The sequence below is a fragment of the Typopeltis vanoorti genome, chromosome 6, assembly GCF_054136105.1.
Source record: "Typopeltis vanoorti isolate ZY-2024b chromosome 6, IOZ_Tvanoo_1.0, whole genome shotgun sequence".
NCBI lineage: Eukaryota > Metazoa > Arthropoda > Arachnida > Uropygi > Thelyphonidae > Typopeltis > Typopeltis vanoorti.
The window spans coordinates 76,614,452-76,640,710 of record NC_143554.1 but is presented as its reverse complement, the minus strand read 5'-3'; the positions used below and the strand labels follow the sequence as shown (position 1 = coordinate 76,640,710).

At 36.3% G+C, this 26,259-nt stretch overlaps 1 protein-coding gene across 3 annotated transcripts in view; it reads left to right on the top strand.

The window, feature by feature from the left end:
• Nucleotides 1-26,259, top strand: part of LOC150105593 (S1 RNA-binding domain-containing protein 1) — a 425,600-nt gene that overhangs the window by 333,509 nt on the left and 65,832 nt on the right. For all 3 annotated transcript variants that reach the window (XM_090394265.1, XM_090394266.1, XM_090394264.1), the window contains 2 exons: nt 7,910-8,056; nt 24,913-25,007. In XM_090394265.1, the coding sequence (XP_090250391.1) occupies nt 7,910-8,056; nt 24,913-25,007 (242 nt within the window). The remainder of the gene's footprint in view (nt 1-7,909; nt 8,057-24,912; nt 25,008-26,259) is intronic.

The following is a 26,259-nucleotide window of genomic DNA, read 5'->3' as shown; positions in this document are numbered from 1 at the left end:
CTTTTACATGACCAACCTAAAGTCTAAGTTAGGAAAAAATCCGTAATTCAAGAAAATTCTGAGAATTTTGTAGAATTGCATTCTCGTTTCAATTAAGAAAATTCTGAATTCTTATGAATTTCATTTATTGGGAATTCCCCGAATTACATAACTGACTGTGCATAAAAAAGCAGTTCTTAGCAGTTTGAATTTGTTGTTTGAGTAGGACAACACAGTTACCACATTTTTTGTATTTGTATTTTTTAAGTGAAAAAATACAAATACAAAATACGATTTTTATTTTGATTTTTATCAAAATAAAAATCGCGTTATAAAATTAATAATTTTGTCAAGAAATAATAAATGGTAAGCTATATGTAAATTTCAAACTTTCATTTTATTAACCGAAGATTTTAATCCAGCTCTCACATGATGTTGCCAATAACCTAAAAAAAAGTAAGCATTTTGGAGTCCGTAAATCAACTTTCAGATCTATAAAGAAAATTAAGAGGCTATTAGAAAAGCAGTATGTTCTGGTACAAAATTGAGTGCGAAATTATCATCATATCTTGTGTATACAAGAGATGTTGTTCTAGAAAAGGCCAAAAAAGCTTTAGTGATGTAGATAGAAGATAATGTACAAAAAAAGAATGCCAGTTGACGGAAATTCCATCAAGCAATCAGCATTTAGATTTTATGAACAGATTAAAAAACTGCAGCCAGATACTTCATCTTAATCGAGGAAAAAATATGAATTTTATGCAAGCAATGGTTGGCTGGTTTGTTAAAAGACATGCTCTTCATAATATAAAAATTAAAGGTGAAACGGCTTCTGCAAAATTAAACAGCTGCTAAAGCATTTCCACAAAAACTTGCTAAAATAATTGAAGATGGAGGTTACTACACTCGTGAACAAGTTTGGAATATGAACTGGCCTTTTCTGGAAAAAAAATGCCCAACAGAACTTACGTATCAAAAATGCAAAAAACTGTTGGTGGGTTCAAAGCAGCAAAGGATCGCATAACACTCCAATTTTGTTTGAACGTTTTAAGAGATCGGATGTTAAAACTACTGCTCATAAATCGATCATTAAGCCCACGGCCAATGAAAGGCGTAGATTCATTGGCCAGTTCATTGGATGGCCAACAAAAAAGCTTGGGTGACCATTGATATTTTCACTGAGTGGTTCCACAAACATTTTGTGCCAGAGGTTAGATGCTATTTGAATGACAAGGATCTCGAATTTAAAGTGCTTTTGATTCTTGATCATCCTACCATAGAACACCCAAATGTGCAATTTTTTTTTCTGCCACCCAATACCACATCATTGCTACAACCTCTAGATCAGGGTATAATTGCGACTTTTAAAACATATTATGTCAGACGAACATTTCAGTACGTTTTGAACAAGCTAAATGATAATGAAACACTGTCAGTTACGGATGTGTGGAAAATATTTTCAATTATGGATTGTATTGATCAGGTTCGATTATCGTTATCTGAATTGAGAACAGAAACTATGAATGCATGCTGGAAAGCTATTTGGCCTGCATGTGTTAAAAGAGAATGCTCCTGTTCCCTTCAATCATACTGCAGAATTCCCCAATATAATAAGTTTGGCATGTGAAATTGGCGGAGAAGAATTCGATGATCTTACTTCGGCAGATATCGAAGAATTGTTAATTGATAAACCTCTTAGCAAAGACGAAATAGTGGAGATTGTTTCTGAGGCTCCTGAAAGCAAAGTTAATGATAATGATCAAGATAATCCTACTTGTACTGCTGATATTATTAAAGGAGGTCTTAAACTGGCCAGTAATTTAGGCAATTATTTTGCCTGACATGATCCAAATGAAGAACGTGCTGGGAAGTTTTCACGTGAGCCTAAGTTGTTAATTTCACACAGAGAATTATATCGCAACTTATCTAAAGCATCAACACAGCGATTAATAACTGAGTTCATGCCTAAAACTACTGAAACAACCAGTGGTACTTTTGTTCAAGACATGACAAGAAGAATTCCACAAGTTGAGGAGGAAGTCGATAACGATAATACCATATCTAGTAGTTCTAGTGATATTACAATCTCACGAAAACGAAAGCTTTCGCGTTTATTGTCAGAAACTGATAGCAAATAACATAATTTTTTTATAGAATCCTTAGTAAACAATTGAAATGAATATGTTTTTTTAAAGTTATTAAAATTCATTGTATGTATGTATGTATGCAGTCCGCGCGGTTAGCCTAGTGGCTTTGCGCTTCGCAACCATATGCCTGGGGAAGGAGTGTCCTAGGTTCGATTCCCGTCCACGACGTGAGGAGCTTAAGGATCTTCCTCAGCCATAGCCAAGTTAGCCGGTCTTGGGCGTGGGCAGCAGGGTTTTTTCCCGCCAGTTTATCTGGGGTTTTTCATCTCGCAAGCAGGCAAGCCGGCCCCATGAACACACAGGTTACAGTCATAAATACTTACGGCAAGGAAGGCAACGGGAAACCACCTTGCTCATAATCATCTCTCCCTAGAATGGTAGCATTTAGCTACCCTCCTGCGGCCGTATGGCAGATGGGAACCAGAAGATATGTATGTGTGTTCTCCATGAAATGTAAATAAAAATCTTATGATCCTAACGAATTTAATGTTTTTTTTTTCATTATTTTGCTTATATTGCAGGTTTGGAACCAATCTTCACTTTTTCTATGGAGTCAGTAGTTCTTTTTACGCGTAATTTTTAGGAACGTACCTATCACGTAAAAAGAGGTTTGGGTGTATATTAAAATTTATTTTAATATATATATCCTAGTTGACGTTGTAATTTCCATAAATTATTTAGTAAAAAATGCATAATCAACGTCTAAGCCTTTCCACGAGAAATAGTGTATTTATTTGGGGATCTTTTAATTTTTCTATATTATATCTTTTGCGAGTTGATTTTGTAGATAATATTTTCCTCATTTTCATATTCACAGTTATGAATATGAAAATTCCAGGAAATGATCTGGTTCTTGTGAGGTTGATGGAGTTTTTAAATTTTGTGCTTACAAGGATAAAGTTGATTTGGTTGTGTGTTTTACCATCAGGGGAAGTCCATGTCCATCTTCTGGAAGGTTTATGCAGAAATAGAGTGTTAGTAATGGTGAATTCATTTTGTGAGGCAAAATTGATCAATTCAAAACCTCTTTTGTTTGTCTCCCCATAGCCATACGGTCCAACAAATGGGAGAAATTTCTTGCCGATATCTGTTCCAAATTTGGCATTTCAGTCAACCTGTACAATCTGTACAACCTGTTTTGCACAATTTGACAAATCCTACTTTTTAGATGGGATGAAAAAATTAAACTTGCTGGACCAAATGTGTAGAGATACGATGTTGAGAAATAAAGGTTTTTTTTTTTTTTTTACAAAAAGATGTATTTAACTTATTTTTTTACCAAATTTTTCAAACAACCCTCTTATAATGGCACAGGCAAGTAAACATGGAGGAAAAGAGTTTGGAAACAACTACTAAACATCTGTAATATAGCCCTAGCTACATCCATTGTTCTATTACAATGGAGAGCTCAATAATACCAATACTGAAAAAAGGTTATCTGAACAACCCAGAAAATTATGGAGGAATCTAGGTGCTTCCTACCGCATTAAACATTTATAACAGAATGCTTCTAAATGGAATTGAACATGTATAATTACCATTTATTCTGTGCAATATGCTTTACTAGGTGAAGGAACATTCTGGGAATGGCTATTTTCAGAAAAAATCTTCAGTTCATTCTTTATCATTACTTTTAAATTATACACGCTTATATTTTAGTATGTTTTTATTTCTATAACTTTTTAAAAAATCTCTTTTTTACTCCACTTTATTTTATTCCTGGTTTTATTATATTCTCTATATTATTCTTATATTTTAGTTTATATCTTGTGATTTTCGCTATATCTTTTATGTAGTATTATTTCCACATTCTGTTTTTCTTTCCATATTTATCTCACTGTTTTGCTACATTTTGACCTCAAGGATCTTTTCTGTTTTATTTTACAATTTTAGTATTCTTATTCTACAGTCATTGCATAATTTTAAACTTCAGATTTCTGGTTACTTTCTTATTGAAATGACCAAAAATTAATGTACTTCCAATGATTCCATAGATTTTGAAGAGTTACTATTACAAAAGTAAGCAAACATCATTATATTATTATTCACAGTAAATAATAATACCTTCCTTGAGTAACTAAATTTTATAGTAACTATTACCAAAAACAGTTCTTGTTGTAGGGATCTCCATAATGAAAAAAAAAAAAGCTGGATTGTTCATTTCTATAATTAGATCTAAGGTGCATTCTGAACCCACAGGTTCAGAATACCACTAAGAAAAGAATTCATTTATGCTATTTAAAGGATTTGAATAGTTTTACATTTGTTTTTTTTATTTCTTAATGATAATTACATCATGGTTTTATAAAAAGACTTCAGAAAGTCTTTTCAACTGTTTCATATGGAAGAGTGGCAGAATGTTTTCTCTGAGAAGCTCATTTTTATATTCCGAGAAACCTGCCTGATAATGTACATCTGAGACAGCAGATGATACACATAGCATTACCTTTCCTCTTAGAGCATCAATTAAGTTTATATATAAAGTCAAGTTACTTGGCTTTGATAGTCCATTCAGCTTACACTTAAAGGGAATATGCAGTAACATGAGATAATTTCATCCCTAAAGGTTAGATAATCTATTTCACTAAATAATGTTATTTGTAAATTAATTAAGGATGTTAAATTTGATTTAACTTCAGATTAATTTGAGTTTTGTCATTAATTTGATTTTATTATACATATTTAGAGAAATGAAATTATTGTGTGCATATGTTTTTGTGTGTATGATAAGGTGAAAAGACGTCCTGTTAGAAAAGCTCCTGGAAGATCTGTTATTTTGTTGATTTATTAAGTGTTTTCTTAGATTTATTGGTATATTTTTAGTATATTGTTGTAGTTTTTTAGTGTAATTATTATGCCGCAACATTTTATAACATAATTGCAGAAATATTATTAGTTTTTACTACTCTTTTAAGAATGGCGCCAAAAACTCGTCATAACAAGGCAGTGTCTAAAGCTCAAGTTCTTACTATTGAGGAGAGCATTTGTCCTGATGAACAAAAGTACTGCTGCAGTGATGATGATAATTTATCTGAGGATAAGTTGACATTAGAAATATCTCGATTAAAAGAAATTATTAGAAAATCGACCAGACAATTGGAAAAGACGGAAAAACGTTTGACTAAACTTAGACACGATAAGAAAAAGGATCAGAAGAAGATGAACAGGCAGGAAAGTACTGAAGTAAGTCAGTTGAAATCTAAATAAAAAGAGGTGATATCATATGGTCATTCAATCTTAAAATTTGTGCCTGCCAGTGAGTTCAACTTCTAGTTTCCTTGGTGCAAAAATTAAAAATATGACAAATGTAATTGAAAAGAAAAATAAAAGAGATAGTGGTTCTGGTAGGTACTAATAATTTAAGTAGTGACAAATATAGTATGAGAGAAGATCTGCAAGGTCTGTTGGAAGAAGTGAGAAAGAAATGTGAGAGAGTAAAAATTGTAGGATTGCTACCAGATATGATGGTACTGAGTTAAGAAGGAGGGTGATGATAGTAAATAATTTCACATGCAGGCTGTGTAGAAGAAATGGATGCAAGTTTTTAGATGTGTGGGTTGTGTTTGATGGCAGAAAAGATATATAAAAAGGATGGCCTGCACTTGAATTCATTTGGCATCAGGAGCCTGGAGAAATTACTTATTGGGATGAGATCTAATGGAGAGAACACTGGGGCATCCATGGAAGTTATGTTTGTTCACAGTCAAGAAAGAAAGGGGTAAGAGCTAGCTTTTCCCCTAGAGAGCAGTGAGTGAGTGGAATAGTTTGCCTTTAGGCAGGGAGTGAGTGCATCTAATGTGAATGAATTTAAGGGAAGGTATTACAGCTGGTTTGGGTAGTTTATAGCCACCCTCAATGAGTCCTTGACTCCCTGGAGGTCTCAGATAATAATAATAATAATGTATAATGAAATTTTTACCCTATTATTGAGATATGACTTAAGAAAAAGTGCTATAGTATAATATTTTTAAACAACAGGTTTACACATGTAAAAGAAAACTAAATAAAATTCATTACTCATATATATTTCGCTCAACATGTCATGAGTTTCATTCAAGGAGAAGGCAGAAGAATCGATAACAAGATTTAAATTAAGAATACAAGAATGAGTCATACAGCATGCATATAATATTACATTGCTTGGTCACAACCATACAGTAGGAGGAAACACTATTAGAGTTCAGAGACGTGGGTATAAATGTATAATTAATAATTAATTAAAAAATGTATAAACAATTAACGGCAATCACTTCACAAGACTTAAGAGATAGACATAGACAGTCTGTCGGATTAAGACAGTGGCATAGTGCTTCACATGATTCAAAAAATAGAAAAAAATGGACTACTGTGCATAGGTCTAGTTCCTGGTTTCCATTGTGATTCTTATATAGTGGAGAGAGTGCAAAGGAGAATGTTAAAAATAATATCAGAATTCTGGAATACTGATTATGAAGACAGATTGAGAATTTGTAGACCCAGACACTAGCAAACAAGAGAAAGAGGGGGGGAGGGTGATGTGATTGAGACTTATGGATTTCTGGAAGGGTCAGTTGATGGAATTTTTCAATTTATGGAGGGTAGGGAAAGGACAATAGGAAGCTGAGAGTGAATACCGCTAAGAAGGGGGATGAGGGCTAGATTTTTCTCTCATAGGATGGTACATGATTGGGATGGATTGCCATTGGATATTATGAGTGCAAGCAGTGTGAATGAGTTCAAGAATAAGTATGATAGCTGGTGTGTGTGTGTTTGTGTAGTATGTGGCCTCGCTCAATGAGTCCCTGACTCCCTGGAGGATAGCTAGATTTTTTTCTTACAGAACAGTGAGTGAATAGAACATTTTGCCTGTTGAAGTAGTGAGTGCATCTAGTGTATACGATTTTAAGAGAAGACATGACAGCTCGTGGGGGTGATCTACAGCCTCCCTTGATGAGCCCTTGACTCTCTGGAGGTCTTGGATGATAATAATAATATTCATAATATTTTGTAGTAGCTGTTTTTATCTTGGATATCACCTTGATGATTGTATGTATATTTGGAATGAAGAAATATGAATATTTTTAATATTATTTAAATTAAGGGGATATTTAATCCCACATTATTTCAAAGCAGAATAAGAAAACTCTAAGATACATTAGGGCAAATACTAAGAATAGCTATCCTAGCTTTATCCGCCTTTACAACGAGTTGCCCGGTATTGTACCACCCAGGTGTTTGTTCACGCTTGGACTCGCCGAACTTTTATAGTTTGCTGTATTCGGCATGAAATTCTTTGATTTCTATCTTAGAGTTTTCTTATTCGGCTTTGAAATAATGTGGGATTAAATATCCCCTTAATTTAAATAATTTTAACATCACCAAAGTGAAGCCTTTTGGCTCTTTATTTCATTAATATTTTTAATAGTTTTTGAAAAATTTTGAGATGACATGTGTACTGGTTATGAACTAGAGAAGATGCAATATATAAATTAGAGTTTTGGTTTTAACTTTGTGATTGGTGTACTCATGTTTCCTAATGATAAACTATACTTAAGTGCTATAAAAATGTCCTGGAAAGTGATTCCATTACACAATCATTACAATTTTTGTATGATATACTCATCACTTGTGACAGACTCTAATTGCTTTTATTTCTGTCAGGTAACTTTAAAGTCCTCTTTATGGGAACTTTTTTATTTTTTGTTTTCACTCATACAGTTGTATGGTATGAAGTATTGCAGTGTTATATAGTATGTTGTGTGTGTTTAATTATATATATACTCTATGTAGTGTATTTTTTCCAGTGCTGTTGAAGAAACTGTTGGTTCTAATAAAAGAAAAAGAAAAGGTGTGCAGGCAAAAGCAAAAAAGGCAAAGACTGAAATAACAAATGAGCTTAATCCTTTGGATATGACTGTCATTCATCCAGAATCATACTCTATTGCTGAAAGGTAACTTATATTTAATTAGTGGTTTGCATTTCAGTCATTTGCAAGTTGTAATGCATGTGGTCAGGTATGATGCTTACAGAAAAAAAAAAAAAATTTAGTCCTTCTGCTTAAAATCATTCACAAAATCTTAATATGATGTAGATATGATGGTAGATGTCCCATTCAAGTGTCTGTCTACCATCACTCTCAGATCTCTCATCTTCTCCACCTTCTTCAAAATTAATTGTATACTCTGCATCTCAACCATGCCTACCCAATTTCAAGACCTTGCACTTTGCAACATTAAGCTGATAGTTTCACTCATTTGTCCACTCACATAGTCTATTTAGATCCTCCCACAGAGCCACAACACCTGCTTTATTTCTCATTGCTCTTCCCAACTTTACGTCATTGACAAACAGCTGCACATCACCAGTTAAGCTGGTCCCAATGTCATGACGATGCAAGTTAAAACAATAATGATCTCTGTGGCATTCCATTAGTGACCTTTCTCTTTTGGGGTACTACTCCTTCATACACAACCTGTCTGACAGTGAATCAGCTATCCAACTAATCCTATCTGTCTGTTATCTAATCCTACCTGTTTCAATTTAGCTACTAGCTTGCCATGCAACAAGGGCCTTTCAAAAATCTGAGTACACTACCATATATGCATCCCCTTTATCGACTGAATTTATCACCTTGTAATACATAAGCAGATTGCTGAAATGCAAACCCCCCCCCCCAACAAGCCCATGCTTACCATCATAAAAAATACTGCTATTATCAACCCATTTCTGAATCCTAGTCCTCACCAACTCCTCTAACACCTTAACAACCCCATACTCACAGATTGGTCTATAATTTGTACCTTCAGTCTTATCCCCTTTGTGAAATGGAATAATTTTTCCCACCTTGCATTCCTTTGGGATTGTCCTGTTGCAAGACACATGTTAAACAAAGTGCAATTAATTCCATAGAGCAAGGTTTCCCAAACTTTTTTTTCCATGGCCCAGTTATTTTAATACTTCATGTTTGTGACCCACTAAAATTTTTATGGCCAGTAAGTAAAATAAAACTGATTTGAATGGTCATAGAGTTTTCATTTATTATTGAAATGGGGATGCAGACAGAGCACGATTTTCGTCTCTATTAATTAAATTATTTATTCATTAGTCCCGATTAAATGCTATTTACTTGTATTTTAGAGTTTTGTGAAAAAAAGAAAACCCCAAAATGAAACACCTAGGTTTTCGAGAGTTTTTTAGGCCACCTGGCATTTAGCTTTCATGACACAGTGCCAGGTCGTGACCCACCATTTGGGAAACGCTGCCATGGAGCGTTCCTCAAGTCCTATTGCCTCATTAACAAGTTTACTTAATTCTTCGTATACTTTCTGCTCATTCACCATCAATCCCTCCTCCACCATGAAAAAAAGAAACCATACTCTCTACACTCCATCTTCTCATGATGTTGCCTTCACAAGGATGAAATACACTGAATGCTTCATCTATATCCTCCACATTGGTTACCAATCTTCTAGTGTCATCAACTAGCATCATCCTTCCATAGGTCATTTTTTTCTTTTACTTGCCACATATCAAAAGAACTTGCTAGGATTTTTCTTAATTTGATTGGCTAAAGTCTTCTCATACTCCACTTTTGCTGCCTTTACCAACCAAGTTATCTTCTTGCCATGCTCTTTGTACTCTTCATGTAACTGATCATTACCAACATTCATCTTGCATTGTCTCCACTGTGCCTTCTTCTTTTTCTTCTTCCAGATTTCATGCTTAATGTCTTCATTCATCCATTTTATTCCTACCTTGTTTAGCCTTTTCATCTTTGGAATACATTCAAACACCATTGCAGTTAAATAGCTCTTGACCAATGCCAAAGCATCATTTGTCTCCTTCTCACTCAACTCCTCTTTTAAGCTTTTCATAATCACCAGCCAGCCTTGTAGTTCCACATATATTCCTTTTTTTTTTTTTTAATAGAAGTTCTCATATGATTGGCTGCAAACCAGGTGATCACATCATGCTAACTCTCACCAACTAGGCAAAGATTAGACACTCCATTCATAATCACTCTAATGATATAACCAGATCTAATACTCTTAACCTTCATGTGCCCTCCATTACATATTGCCTAAGATTGCTGTCTCTTAAGAATTTAAGAAATTTGTTCTCCTTATTCCCTGACTCTATATCTTCTTTCCAATCAGTATTACCATAATTGAAACCCATAATGATCACCCTTCACTTGCTCGCTAAGCCAAGTGACATTTCTTTGTCTCCATCTTCCACATACCCTGGCCTGTAGCAACACCCTACCAAATATCTCATTCTATCAACCTCCACTTCACACAATACTGTTTCAAACCAGACTTGAATCACACTTTAATGCAATAGTCATATAGAATACTATATGTGAGAAAGAAATATGAGAGAGTAAATATTGTCGGTTTGCTACCCAGATATGACAGTACCAAGTTAAGAAGAAGGGTAATGATAGCAAATTTCGAATAATTTCAAATACAAGAGTCAGCAGACTGTTATGTATAGTGAATTAGCAAATGATTCCATGCGCAAGCTGTGTAGAAAAAAATGGATGCAAGTTTTTATATGTGTGGAGTGTGTTTGATGGCAGAAAAGATCTTGTATAAGAGGTATAGCCTGCATTTGAATTCATTTGGCATCAGGAGCCTGGAAAACTTACTTCTTGGGATGAGATCTAATGCAGAGTCAAACTACATCATCAAGGAAGGAACGGGAAAATATGTGTGAAAGTTCCGCTATGATATGCAAACGTGATAAAGATATGAATGGCTTCAAATATAGTTATGCATCTGGTGAAGAGGTGTATTGCTTTGGATTTGACCTTTTGAGTATGTCTGAAGAGGGAAAAGAGAAAGTTCGACAACAAGGCCAAATAGATTGCATATTATAAGAATAGGCTAGGTCATAATTTGTTATGCATGTACACAAATGCCAGGAGCATAAGAAACAAAAAGGTAGAGTTTGTTGCTTTATTGAAAATGATGTGGCCTAAGATTGTTGGCATTAGTGAAACTTGGTGATCAGAATTAGATATAATAACTGGGATCAAGTGTAATGGATACACTATTTTTAGGGATGACAGAAAAAATAGGAGAGGAGGGGGAAGTACTACTAATGATATTGGATGACTTAAGTCAAGTTACGGTAGAAATGCAAGAAAACAATGATGTTAACAATGTTTCATTCAAGTTTGAAGCTATCTGGTGTGAAGTGGAGGCTAACAGAATGAAACATATGATGGGATGTTGCTACAGACCTGGTGGCTCACTTGCAGGGGACCAAGAAATACATCGGCAATTTAGCCTAATGGAACTAAATGAGTGATCATTATGGGTGACTTTAATTATCCAAACATTGATTGGATAGAAGAGAAATCTCATGATAAGAATGGCAAGAAATTTATTGAATTGTTGCTAGACAATTTTCTTAAGCAGCATATGAAAGAAGGAACTTGAGGTCAAAGCATGTTAGATTTGTTCATAGCATCAGAAGAGATCTCTGTTATGACTAGTTTACCACCAGTCGGTGACAGTGATCATGTTGTACTTTTTATTATTATTATTATTATTTGACACCTCCGAAGTCCAAAGGACTCATTGAGGGAGGGCACTTGCGTTACGCCTCTGTCTCCACCCCACTCAATCCACCAACTGACTGCAACTATACCAACGCCATCTACCACCGATCACCACCACTAGTATTTCCACAGACAATCCATGCCACGGCAGGATTTGAACCACAGCCTTTTGGCTGGAGAGCAGATACGCTAACCACTCGGCCAAAATATCTTGGCACCTACTTTCTTTCTTGTCAATAAACTCTCCTCCATGTTACCTTTCACAAGGATAAATAGTCTCCTCATTACTAGGTGTTAAAAAGTTCCTTGTGAAATATGAGAGCTTATTCTCACACACAAAGCACACAGAAAACTATTGGATTTGAGAATGTCATGAAAGTTATTGTAACTGTCGTCAACATTATTAGGGCAAGAGGATTGAATCATCGTCATTTCGAAGAGTTTTTGACCCAAGAGTATAAAGCAGATCACAGCGATGTGGTTTATTTTAGTGATGTGCATTGGTCGAGCAGAGGGAGGGTTCTTAAAAGAGTCTTTGACTAAAGGAGCGAAATACAGCAGTTCATGCAAATCAAGGGTAAGCCGATTGCGTAATTCAACAATCAGAAGTGGATGACTGGATAAATACCTTTGGTCTCTTGGAAAGTATCTAATTATATGGATGTTCCCATTAGAACAGATTACATGCTGGACCACAAAGCTGGAAATTATTATCAACTTAAAAGAATACTATCTTTGGTTCCATAGTATCAGTTATTGAATGGGAAAAATATCAACAATGTATGGGAATCTTTGAAAATGTGCTTAAATGAGACAGTACCTGAATGCAAAGTGTTTCAAGAATAAATAGATTGGGAGTGAAATGGATGCTCAACCTTATTAAGCAAGAGATCCACAAGAAGAAGATGATGTGAAAAGAATATCATGAGAACAAGAGAGGAAATATGAAATATATAAAGCACAGGCCAGAAAACTAACTGGTATCATGTGGAGAAATTGGCTATGCAGGTTAAAGGCAATCTAAAAGAATTTTATTGTTGTGTCACAAAGCAAATGAAAGAATGAATGTGAAAGAATAACTTTGTTGAATGCAGATGGTACTCTAATGTCAGAAGCTAATGAGATTGTTCAATTAATGAGTGCTCACTTTGCTAAGATACAACCAGGTGTATACAACATGGTGCACAGTGCTGTTATATCTATTTTATATGCACCATTTGTTATAACATTATTTTATTTTCTTATTTATTATCCTTTGTTTTCTTTAGAGTCTATTACAATTTAGAAGTCATTTCTGTTCATAAATACTCAGACATAACAAGCTTGAGCTCGTTTAACATTAGTTTAAGTTCGCTATACATAACAGTCCGTTGACGCTTGTATTTAGTTGCTTATTTGAAAGTATCATAATCAATATGATATTAACCAAACTGAATATGGAACAAGAACACTACTCGAATTGTCCAAAAGTAATTATACATTCTCCTAAGTATTTACAATGAACTATTGTCCATAGAATTCATCCTTGCAGGACAGTCCTGATTCGTTTCTTTGTCTGAGCGACGATGTTTTTTTTTTCCTTAGGGCTGTCTACTTGTTCTGTACTTCCTGCTGTTTTCTTGTCTTGATCACCAATTTCCTTTATCCTCCATATTCCTTTCTCAAGCAATGTGGACAATCCCGGCCGATGACGATTGCCCTATCTGCCGATAAGCATCCTTCCTACTGACAAATTCTTCTCCTTACTGCCGATCTCCTCGTGTGAGATGCTCTGATGACTGACTGTAGACCTTTACATGCCAATGATCCCAGAAATAAAGAAAGACTTTTCCTTTCTGAAGCAAAAAAAAACTTTTATATTTTCAGTCTTGCACCTAGTGTGCCTGCTCATCTTAGAGTCACATTAACCACAAGACATGCTGCCGTCACAACTCATGTGACACCAATTTGAATAACACAAAATTTTGCAATAAAGTTATAACATACATACAAAAAATTAGTATTTTTATGAGCAATGATAATCCCTTTACGTATTTTTTATTCTTAGGTAATACTTGTAAAAACGAGAATGACACACAACAACATTCATGTGAGATTTTCTGCTGCTACTTCTACATTGGATAAAGAGTTAGAGGTGCATGAAAATGAGAATAGCTGTTGAATAACCTGGATAAGAATTTATCAATAGGGACAGATAGAATATCAGAACATTTGCTAAAGGAATGTTCATCAGAATTGGCTAGGCCTTTAACATGTTTGTATAACTTTAGTCTCAGCTCAGGAATAATACCACAAGAATGGAAGGAATGTATGACAGTTCCATTATATATGGGTGGTTCAAAAACTGATGTGTCTAACTATGACCTATCAGTATCTCTGGTGTGGTTGTGGTAGTGAACATTTTAGAGAAGTTGGTAAGAAGAACTTGCATACAGAAATAGGTAGACAAACAGGCTGTACTCTGCAAGATGTGGCATGGGTTTACTAAAGGAAGATCATGTTTTAGCAATTCACTCATGTTTAATAACAATGTTATAGCCAAGTTGGATATAGGATGTGGATACACTATGATAATGTTGGATTTTGCTAAGGCATTTGATCATATACCATGCGAAAGGCTGTTGCATAAACTGGAGAATATGGGATTCTAATATAAACTCTTGACTTGGATCAGTGGATGGTTGACAGACAGATATCAAGAAGTGGTATACAGTGGGTATGAATCTGCCAGATTTAAGTTGACTGGTGGTGTAACCTCAGGGTTCAATCCTTGGGCCATTGTTGTTGTTGTTCAGTTTATACATTTATGACATTAGGAAGGATCTACAGGAGATATGCAATTGTTTGCCAATGATGCAAAGATTGGCAGGGCAATCAGGGATGCTACTGATATTCAGCACTTACAAAATGATTTGAATAGGCTGGAAATTTGGGCAGACAAATTTTTGGGTTGTCAATTTTAATGTTAGTAAGTGTAAAGTTATGCACTTTGGTGTGATGAGATTTTGAGTGGCATATTATATTTGCAGGGTTATGCTACAAGAAAATGATGAGGCTGGGAATCTTGGCATAATGGTGGATAATAACAGACTCTGGTAATTTGAAGTTCAAAGGTCAAATAGCAAATATTGCAAATACAACTCAGAGGATAATTGCAATGTTGAAACAAACATTGACATATAATGATCATCATCATCAAATTCCTGCTATGTACCCTCAAGAGGTGTACAGAATATGCTAGTACGGTGGTGCCTCACAATTTGACAGTTGAATTTCGCAGTTGAAAATCGCACAATTCCATGCACGTGCATGGAATTGTACGATTTTTATTTGTCATTTCTTGTTGGGCTGCATTGGTGTTTGCTCGTGTTGTTTGTGCTAATTTTCAATTCTGCATTTTTCAGAAAGTAAAAATTTTGTGCATCTGCAGTTGTTATTATTTTTTTGAGTGAAATTTAAGAATGGGTCCAAAGAGAAGTGAACAGAGGAATAATTCAGGAAAGAAGCACACTTGGTTGAGCATAGAGAAGAAGAAAAAAATTATAGATAAAGTGCAGAAAGGTAAAACAATTACAGATGTAGCCGAAGAGTATGGCGTTCCTAGGTCAATTGTGGCAACTTTTTGGCAACAGAGAGAGAGAGAGAGAGAAGATTATGGGTGCTAAGGTGTCTGCTGGTGCAGTGAAGATTTCTGACAAAAATAGATCTTCAATCAATGAAGGGATGGAAAAGCTGCTTATCACCTGGATTAGAGAAAGACAGATGAAGAGAGGTCCAGTAACTCAGGCAGTGATCTGTGAGACGGCTAGGTTAATTTTTGAAGAATTGCAGAAGAAAACTCCAGGATGTACCTCACATCAGACTGAGAAATTCAAAGCAAGTCGAGGCTGGTTTCACAGATTCCAAGGTAGAACAGGCATCCATAGTTCTCAGACAGGGGGAAGCTGCTAGTGCAGATAAAGTGGCTGCAGAAAAGTGTATGAAAAAATTTGAAGATTTAATCAGGAAGGAAGGCTACCTGCTACAGCAAATTTTAATGGGGATGAAACTGGGTTATTTTGGAAGCACTTGCCAAATTGAACTTACATCACGCAAGAAGAAGTGAAGCTCCCAGAACATAAGCCTATGAAAGATAGGCTTACCTTGTTATTGGCAGCAAATGCAAGTGGAGACTTTAAACTAAAGCCACTTCTGATCTACACTCAGAAAATCATCGGTGCTTTGGGAAGAAAATCATTAAGTCCAAACTGCCAGTGATGTGGAAATCCAATGCAAATGCCTGGGTAGACCAGCAAGTTTTCAAAGATTGGATTTTTGAGGTGTTTGCCCTAAGCATGAAAAAGTTCCTCACTGACAACAATTTTCCTTTGAAAGCACTGCTGATCCTTGACAATGCTAGTACCCACCCTCAAGACTTAGAGGACATTCTTGAAATTGACCCAGTTCTTGCCTCCAAACACAATGCCACGGATCCAATCCATGGACCAAGAAGCAATTGCCTGTTTTAAAAAACTTTACACCAAGGTTTGTTCTCACTGCTTTTCGACTTGACTCACTCTTCTGACAAGACATTGAAGGACTTTTGGAAGAAGTCCTTTCAGAAGTTCAACATTCTCCATGCCATTTTCTTTATTAAAACTGCCTGGGATGGAGTGACACAGAGACCCCTTCAAGCATCGTGGAAGAAACTTGTTCCAAATTTTCCTCAGGATGACAACAGTGCAGACCAAGCAGCTGCAGCCATGCGAGGGATCATTTTGACAGCAGAAAATCTCAACATAGAAGAGGTTGATGAGGATGATGTAGACGAGCTTGTGAAGGATTATGATGATGAACTGACCATGGAAGAACTCAGAGCACTCAGCGAACAGCAAATAAAGGAGGAAGAGAAAGAGGAATTTCACCTGAAGAAGAGGATGGCAGGGGAAAAAAGGGTCGATGCCAACAGCTGCCATTAAAGAAGTTTTATTCCACTGAGAGAAGGTGCAGTCTGTTTGTCTGGAATGGCACCCCAACACTACTGATGTGAGTAGAATGACAGACTTGGTCAAGAACACCATCATGCATCACTTCAAAACCATCTTGAAAAAGAGGGAGAGACAGTCCATCCTTGATCAGTTCCCCATCCCTGTTCAAGCAAAGAGGAGACGAGAAGAGGTAGAACAGAATAAAGAAGACTCCCTTCCAACATCTAAGGCTCAGTAGATTGTATATATTGTGTATACAATAGAGTATTTTGTAATTTAGTGTGTTATACAATAGTAAAATACGTAAAGTAAATAATTATTATTTTTACGGCTATTTTGCCTGCTTTTGTTTAGCATAATAGAAGAAAATTGCGCATACCTTTTCTTGGATGTTGTTGCCTATCTTCTTTCTGCGGTATGCATACTTCTGCTGTTATGGTGTTGAAAGGGGAATGGGGTGGGGGGAGGCTTAGGCAATGTGGGAAAATTAATTTGAAAAAACCCAGGTTTTTTGTATAATATATACATATGTTATTTTTAAGGGTGGGTGCACTTTTTTTGTTGGGTGGGGAAAAGGTGAAAAAAGGAGGCTGGAAATAGCAACTGTTTTCTAGAGGAAGAGAAAGGGTTTATGGCCCCCTTTTCCTATAAACGCTTTCCCTTCCTCTAAAAAAAACAATTGCTATTTTCAGCTCCCTTTTTCAGCTTTTTCCTACCCTTAAAAATATTATATATGTATAATATATAATATTATGTATATTATATATATATATTATACTCTGTACAAAAAAAAAAAACAGGTTTTTTTAAAATTAATTCTCCCACGTTGCTTAAGCCCACTCCCCTTTCAACCACCATAACAGCAGAAGTATGCACACTGCAGAAAGAAGACAGGCAACAACATTCTAGAAAAGGTACGTGCAAATTTTCTTCTATTATGCTACATATATTTGTCTCTAAAATACATCTGCAATGCCCTGAGAATTCTTGAGTAAAAAGCCAATGACATTAAAACAGGGACACTCCTAAACAAAAGCAGGCAAAATAGTGATAAAAATAATAGTTTTTAAAAGGAGAAACATGGGAGTTTTCCCAGAAATAATACCTATAAGGTAAATAATATGGTGTATTTCTCTCCCACTCTCCCCCTAACAGGGGAGTGGGATGGGGGTCCGACAACAACGAATTAATCTATTTTCCATAGACTTATATGGGAAATATTGTCCCACAATTCGACATTAGTTCAGCAATGGATTACTGTCGAATTGTGAGACACCACTGTACTACATGAAAAACTTACATCATTAATAACTTCCTATCTATGATTTTCCTCCAAATCAATCTGCTATCAGATAAAAATATAAGATCTAACATTATCAGATCTTATATTTTTATCTTCTAAGGCACTTTCTACTGTATCAATCCACCTATTTCTTGGTCTTCCTCTGTGTCTTTTTTTTTCCTGCCAACCTAGCAGAGAACACTTGTTTTGCTAATCTTTCTTCTCCCATTCTATTTAAGTTCTCCACCCTACAAAAAAAGTGCTACGCCCACCTGAGATTAGCTCTGATAACGCATTCCTGGATGCTAACAATATTAAGTTCTTTCATAATATCCTCATTTTTAATATGATATTGCCACTGATGCCATCTGTTCATGCCTATAATCTTTCTCAGGACTCTCATATCTGTGGTCTCTAGTCTTTGGTGAAGTGTTTTATTTCTAACCCAGCTTTCAGATCCGTAAGTTAAAACTGGTTTGAACACTGTCTTGTGTACAGCTAATTTAGTGTTCCAACTAATTTCTCTCTTATTCCATATGAATTTATTCAATTGACTTCCTACCATACCAGTTTTGTTGATTCTGTTGTCTATTTCTGTATTTAATTTACCATTTTCACTAAAAATCGTGTCTAAGTAGCTGAAATGTTTTATTTGTTCTATAGGTTTTCCGTTCACAATGCAGTTGATATTTTCAGTGCTTCTTCATAGTATTTGTCTTGTTATTGCTGACCTTCATACCAAATCTATTACAAGAGTTATTCAATTTAGTCAGGGAATCTTGCAGACTTGTAGCATATTTATTTAGAAGTATAAGATCATCTACATAGAGGAAAGAGCTGATAGTAACATCTCCAATTTTGATATCCGGTTTAATACCACTTTCCTTCATAATGTGATCCATATAGATAATAAATAACAGAGAGTGTTTAGATTTAGGATGAGGAAGTCATTTTGCCTCTTAGGTATATTTTTTATGAATGATGAATAATTTGCTTTGGCATAAAACAAACATGTCTTATATTGAAAAAAACTGTTTCCAAAGGAAATTTAAGGAAGCTGCAAATATGCTTAGAATCCCAATGCAATGCAACAAAAACCAGGACCTAATTCTTCACTGAGTTTGGTTAGCATTCATAAAAAAAATATACCTAAGTCAGACCTCAGACAGAGTGAACGTGAACAACAGAACTTGACAACATCCAGCATTGTTCAAACATAGCATGCATTTATGTATGTGTCCATTCTGCATTCGGATTTTTTAAGTTGATGAACAGCTAGACTGCCATAACAACATCTAGTGGACTATTTTGAGTAATTTCTCATTTCTTGTGTTTAAACTTTAAGTTACCTTTAACCCCTGAAGATGTAAGTCAAATGACATACGAAACTTATCGGGTTTGTTATCTTTATTTATCTTAATAAACGTGGTCGCAATACCGAAATCTTTCTTTTGTCCTAGTGAGTTTGCTACAGGGAGTCAGTTGTACATCACATCATATACTAATAAAATATTTGTATAGTTTTTATTGTATTATGATGTATAATCATTACTTTTGAAATAATAAGTGTACACTGTATTAATTATCTGCCGCACATTAGTGGAAAGCCTCCCTCAAAGGGTGCAGGAGGTGATCAAAGCCAAAGATGGACATACCTGACTTTAGGGGTTTTCCATTTACAGTTGATACCAGCAGGCAAAACCATAATGCTAGGTATGTCCATCTTTGGCTTTGATCACCTCCTGCACCCTTTGAGGGAGACTTTCCACCAATATGTGGCAGATGCCAGGTAGAATTTGTCTCCATTCCTCCATCAAAGCAGCACTGAGTTCAGTGACAGTCAAGGATGTGCCTCTGGACCTCAATCGCTGCTCCAAGTTGTCCCACAGGTGTTTGATGGGGGTTGAAGTCAGGACTGTGGGCTGGCAAGGGCAGTCGTTTAACACCCATCTCTTCATACCATTCCATAACAGCTGCAACTTTGTGGTATGAGGTATCGTCATCTAGATAGTAGATAGTAACACGGGTCCGTTCAATAAAACTCCATAGTGTAGGCAGCACCTGATTATCCAGAATAGCAAAGTACTGAGCTGCCTTCATGGAACCATGGACAATGACCAGTGGTCCCACTCCAAATCAGCTGAATGTATCCCACACACACACCATTACTTCTCCACCACCAAACTTTACTGTGGGTACAACATACTGTGGTAACAAGTATTCACCAGGCTGCCTCCACATCCACACCCTGCCTGCCATCAGATTTGAAACAGGTAAACCTTGATTCATCACTACAGTTTACTGTTTTCCACTGGTCAGTTTTCCAGTTCACATGCTTTTTGCACCAGGTCAGATGAGCCACCTTGTTTGCTGTTGTAGTGTTCAACTTGTGTGCCACTTCTCTTCCATGGAAATCCAGTAAATAGAGTTTTTTTCATACAATATTTAGCGTTTGGCTAAGAAGAATACATGCATATGCCACCACACACACACATACAAGACAACAAAATGCATAAAAGAGTACAATAGTGTGAAGTGACACTGTAGTCATATATACATATAAAAATATACAAATAAGCATAAAATTAAAATTGAATGTCTAAGTTCGACAACCAGTCAGCAGCATCAGTAGAAACTGTTATAAAGTCAGTTACTGGTCCCATGAAGGCTCTGTGAGGACATTCAAATGTGATATGTTGTATAGTTTGGTGTTATTCCCCAAATACATAAGGAAGCTCTACCTACCATGGTTGGTACGAACCCTATTTAGAGAGGTCCATATTTTTTGAGGTAGGTCGAATCCTGATGGAGGGCTGTTTTGGGTTAAAGACAGTCTGCCAGATTACCGGGGCTTTGGCAGTCCATTCCATCTGCCATGCTATTGTTGCATCATAGCCCTCAGTGATAAGTCGTTGTGCTGTTATAATAGGTGGGTGTCTTGACTTAAGCCTCTGTAATGTAAAGCTGTCAATATCAGAGTGTATAGGAAGCAGTGGATTCCGGCAAATTTTGTTATATTTGTGAATCAGTTTGTCTTGGCATCGTAGTTGTGGCGGTTGCATGTGGCTCAGAACTGGTAGTCAATATGATGGAGTAGTCTTTATTGCTCCAGAAATGATACGCATTGTCTGATTCAACACAGTATCAATTAATTTAATGTGTGCACTGTTCAGCCAGACAGCTGAACAGTATTCAGCAGTTGAGTAAACGAGAGGGCCCAGAGTAGATGCCCTTAATGTGGGAGCACAAGCCCCCCCCCCAGGTTGTTCTGGCAAGTTTATGCAATATGTTATTTCTAGTTCTGAGTTTGACATGACATCAGTGTGACAGCCCACAATGACACCTCTCTCTCTCTCTCTCTCTCTCTCTCTCTCTCGAAGTCACTGAGTTAATGTCATGTTGCCATACCACCTGTATTCAACTGCTATGATGAAATACTAATCCTACTATCTGTACACTGATTTTTATGTTATTAACAAACCCAGAATGTTCCATAACTTCCAATAACAAGGGTGTCCGAACAATTATTGGCAGATAGTGTATACACATGCACATGAGGATGTGCTGAAAAGTTGTGATAATCACCATGAAGAAATTGAGCTAGAACCATGTAACTCACACATTATTCCCCATGAAGTCTTATATACTTGTTACAATGCTGCTGCATCATTTACAATCATCTGAGAAAAAAAGTCTTTCCCCTTTTTTTTTTGCACAAACCATTCCTCAGCTGCAGATACGATATATCATCATCTGTGGTAAATTTTGTTCCTTTCAAATGTTTCTTTAAATTTGGGAATAGGAAATAGTCAGATGGGGTCAGTTCTGTCAAATAAGTTGGGCAAGGCAAACATTGAACGCCCAAGTTGTGTATTGTCTGTTAGGTTTCATAAGTGGTGTGAGCAAGTCCTGCAAAAGCAACATACCTCTGCTCAATATCCTGTGGCGTTTTCATTCAGTACCTCCTTCAGAGCTGTTAAATAAACTGTTGCTGTAGCAGTTTCACCTTTTTTAAGGTACTCGGTAAGGATTACACCATCCATATCCCAAAAGACAATGGCATCCTTCCCTGCTGACTTTTAGGTTCAGAACTTCTTTGGCCAGGAAGTACCTTTGTGTCTCCATTCCATTGACTGTCTGGTCTCTGGGTCATAGTGATGAAGCCATGTTACATCAGCAGTCACGCTAGGAGCCAAAAATTTTGTACGTAATTTCTCAAAATGACTCAAAATCCCATGAGATGACAGCACCGTCTCTTTTGGTTGGCATTTAAACATTTGGGAACCCACTTTGCTGAGAGAGAGAGAGCTTCTGCATGCCCAGATGTTGATGGATAATGACCCCAACTTGTTCTCTGGTCCCCAGTCTTTACAATGTTTTTGGCTGGTATTCATCTATCATCATGGATCATTGCATGCACTGCATCGATATTTTCAGGTTTGATCTCCTGTGGAAGGTCTTCCTGATCTGAGGGCATCTGTTGTCTCAGCATGCCCAATTTTAAACTTGGAAATGCGTCTGACAACTGTTGGATATGCTGGGGCACAGCACCCTAAACTCTCACACGAAGTTTGGTGAATCTTAGCTGCAGACCGTTCTTGCAGTACAAAGAACTTGATGACAGCCTGCACCTCTGTGTCTTTGAATTTCTTCAAAACCTTTGACATGTCATCTTATATATCCAAAGAAAAATCTGTTTTTGGTGCCATGAACATTGAACTTTGAAAGGCATCTCAGCATTCTCAACAATGCAGTGCTTCCTACTTTGTGGAGTTTCTATGAACTGACCATCGTCGTCTCTTTCAGCAAGACAATGCACCATGTGCGATACAATGCAACAGCATAAGGCTGCTGCTAACTGCATGGTTTGTGGACGTCACCACACTTTACTGGTCTCGACAGAGCCCTATTGAACATCTATAGGATGAACTAGAGCATCGGGTGAGGTCAAGGGATGTCCATCCCATAACAGTTGAGGACCTCGTTACATGCCTACAGGAAGAATGGTCCAAAAAACTTTTTTTAAAATATGCCCTGTAGGATTTCTCTAGTCATCACACTGAAAGGAAGTCCTACATCTTATTAAGGTAAACATCATGGCTGTTTGTTTCTCACACCAAGGTGTTTGTTGACTTCTTTCTGATAAGTGTATGCACCATTCCATCTTGATCATTCTCTACTGGATCTTTTCAGGGCCTTCTATGAACTGAGTTGATATGAGCACAGCAATAAATATGGTCTTATCAAAGGCTTGTATATTGAAAGTATAATCCTTATTCACACCAGTTATTTTCAACAGTGCAGTCAAGTTAAATAACAACAGCCCAAGTGCAGAATCCTGTGGCATCCCACTGGTCACCCTCCTTCTCTAAGACTCGGCAATTTTAAGATGGGCACCATAGCCATTTGTTTCCCACACCATGGTGTCCACTGACTTCTTTCCAAGCAGTGTATACATGTTGGCTTAGTGCTGGTTAAAAATGGAACTGGCATTTCATATGTCATCTCCCCCCCATGAGACTTCACAAAGGGTAAAATATGAAACAATAGTCTTCCCACAAGCAAACAATCAAGTGGAAATAATCAGATTTAAAGGTTACGTTCCTGGAAAGACACCTCTGTGGATGCTAGTTGGTTGTAGTGAAAACCTTAAAATTGCTATTTCTAATATCATGAAGAATTTTACACAACCAAGGCTACCATCAACTAGCACTCCATAGAAGTATTCTTTCTAGGGTTTTAGGCTTTAAGTATAATCATTTCCACATCCTGTTATGTGTATGCATGTTACAGTTTTATATTGTTTCCCTGATGATGTCTCTGTGATAGACTAAATAGTGTCATTTAATTTCTATCCTCTAGACCAGTGCTTCCCAAACTTATGGATGTAAAGGCCCCTTTGGAAAAATTAAAATATTTCATGGCTCCCATCATAAAAAAATTGTAATACAGACATATTATTATAATATTTATTGTATTTATATTCAATACGAAACATACACAGCGAATATTGCAAAAATCAAATGCAAATATTACATTTTTAGCATCTTTCATACACATTTGACATGGCATGTTATCTTATATTTTTATATAGGTAGATATATCTATCTTATTGGTCTTGAAACATTTTAAATTTGTTTCCATTATTTCATAGCCCCCTCAACAAAACTAACGTCGGGGGGGGGGGGGGCACAGTTTGAGAAGCGCTGCTCTAGACCAATAGCTGTAACAAAGTATAAGCATTTCTCATTATATACAAATATATATTTAAAAAAAGATATTTAATGACTAACAAACAAAGAATAAGTTAGAAAACTTTAATGATACAACTAGTTTTGGCTTATTATGGCCTTCATCGGGTATCTTTGTAGGTAGAAGAAACAATAATACAAGACTGAAGATATTAAGAAAAGTGAGAAGCACAGGTTAATTGTATTAGATCATTAAAAATAAAAACGTTGTATTAAAATTCCAGTTGTTCTATTTACGTGCCATTGTTTATTGTATGTGTGGTAGTAGACTCTCGAGAATGCCAGTATTGAACAACAGCAGTATGGCTCTTAGGGATGTTATATCTCAAATTACTGTTCAAATGAACAGTAATTTGAGCTATAATACAGTAATTTTACTAGAACTGTAAAGATCAAGTAAAAAATTATTGAAGTTTTTTTGTCTCTCCCCCAAATTCTTATATTATATTACAGTTGTTTTCACTAACGTGTGTTCGTGTAGCAGCATAAAGAGCTGACTTTTTTTTGTTGTTAAATCTCTTAAACAGCAGCAGTTAAAAAAAAAAAAAAAAAAAAAACTTAATAGATCAATCAAATCATTGATTTTCCCCCTACAAATCAACTCTTCAGAAAAGTGTTTGTAGGGAGGGAAAAAATATCATTTTTGGCATTAATGCACATTATGCCACTTTCATTGGCTAATTGTTAGCTTTTATTTGAACAACAGCAATGATTGTTTCTGTTATATTTAATATTTAGGTTTCTTCAAGATTTGAATGCAGCACCTTCAGAAATAGGTCAGCCATCTCTAATTACCAAGATTAATAATTTTCTTAATAGCTCGAATTTTACAGGTAAGTAAAGTTATTCTTGCTTTTAGTAAACTGAAATGTGTTTAGCAAATTGAAATATGTTAATCAAAATACTCCTAATATCACTGTCTAAAATGACTTTGCAACAGAATTTGAAAGTGTGATGAAGTAGTCTTTATTGTTCCAGAAATGATACACATTGTCTGATTCAGGATGGTATCAATTAATTTGACATGTGCACTGTTCAGCCAAACAGCTGATCAGTACTCAGCAGTTAAAATTGAAAATTTTGAATTTGAGTGCAGAACATGCACACTAAAATACAGTAATCACTCGCTTATCCATAAGCATAGATAAGCATAAACAAGGAAGCTCTGCACTTACCATGGTTGGTTCAGACCCTATTTAGGGGAGGTCCATGTTTTTCAAGATAGGTTGAACCCTAATGGAGGACTGTTTGAGTTAAAGACAGTCTGCCAGATTACTGGGGCTTGGGCAGTCCATTCCATGTGCCATGCTATTGTTTCATCATAGCCCTCAGTAACAAGTCATTGTGCCATTATGATAGACAGATGCCTTGACTTAAGCCTCTGTGACGTAAAGCTGTCAATATCAGAGTGTTATAGGAAGCAGTGGATTCCTATACACCTTGGCGTCATAGTTGTAGCAGTTGTATGCGGCTCAGAATGATGGAGTCACATACAATAGCCAGTGTGATGAAGTAGTCTTTATTGTTCCAGAAATGATACACGTTGTCTGATTCAGGATGGTATCAATTAATTTGACATGTGCACTGTTCAGCCAAACAGCTGATCAGTACTTTTCAAGTAACAGTTGGGAGAAGAGGGAATTTACCTGTTCAAAGCAAGAAGCCAAGAGAGTTATGGCACAGGCGAAGGCCATGGCATATCAAGATCTGTATGATCAATTAGAAACAAAGGAAGGACAGAGAAAAATTTACCATCTAGCGAAATGTAGAAATAAAGCAGCTAAGGACATCTTACATGTGAGGCAGATCAAAGATGCTGAAGGAAGAGTATTATGGAGGGATGTGGACATAAGAAACAGATGGAAAATATACTTTGAGGGATTTTTAAATGAGGAAAATGCCAGGACTCACAGAGGAGATGGGCAGCCTTCTGAGGGGATGGTACAGAACATCAGTAGAATGGAAGTGACGGAGGCCATGAAGAGGATGAGGAATGGAAAAGCGGTGGGCCCCGACAGAATTCCAGTGGAGGCATGGAAGGCACTGGGGGAAGAGGGAATTGACCTGCTGTGGGACCTGTTCATG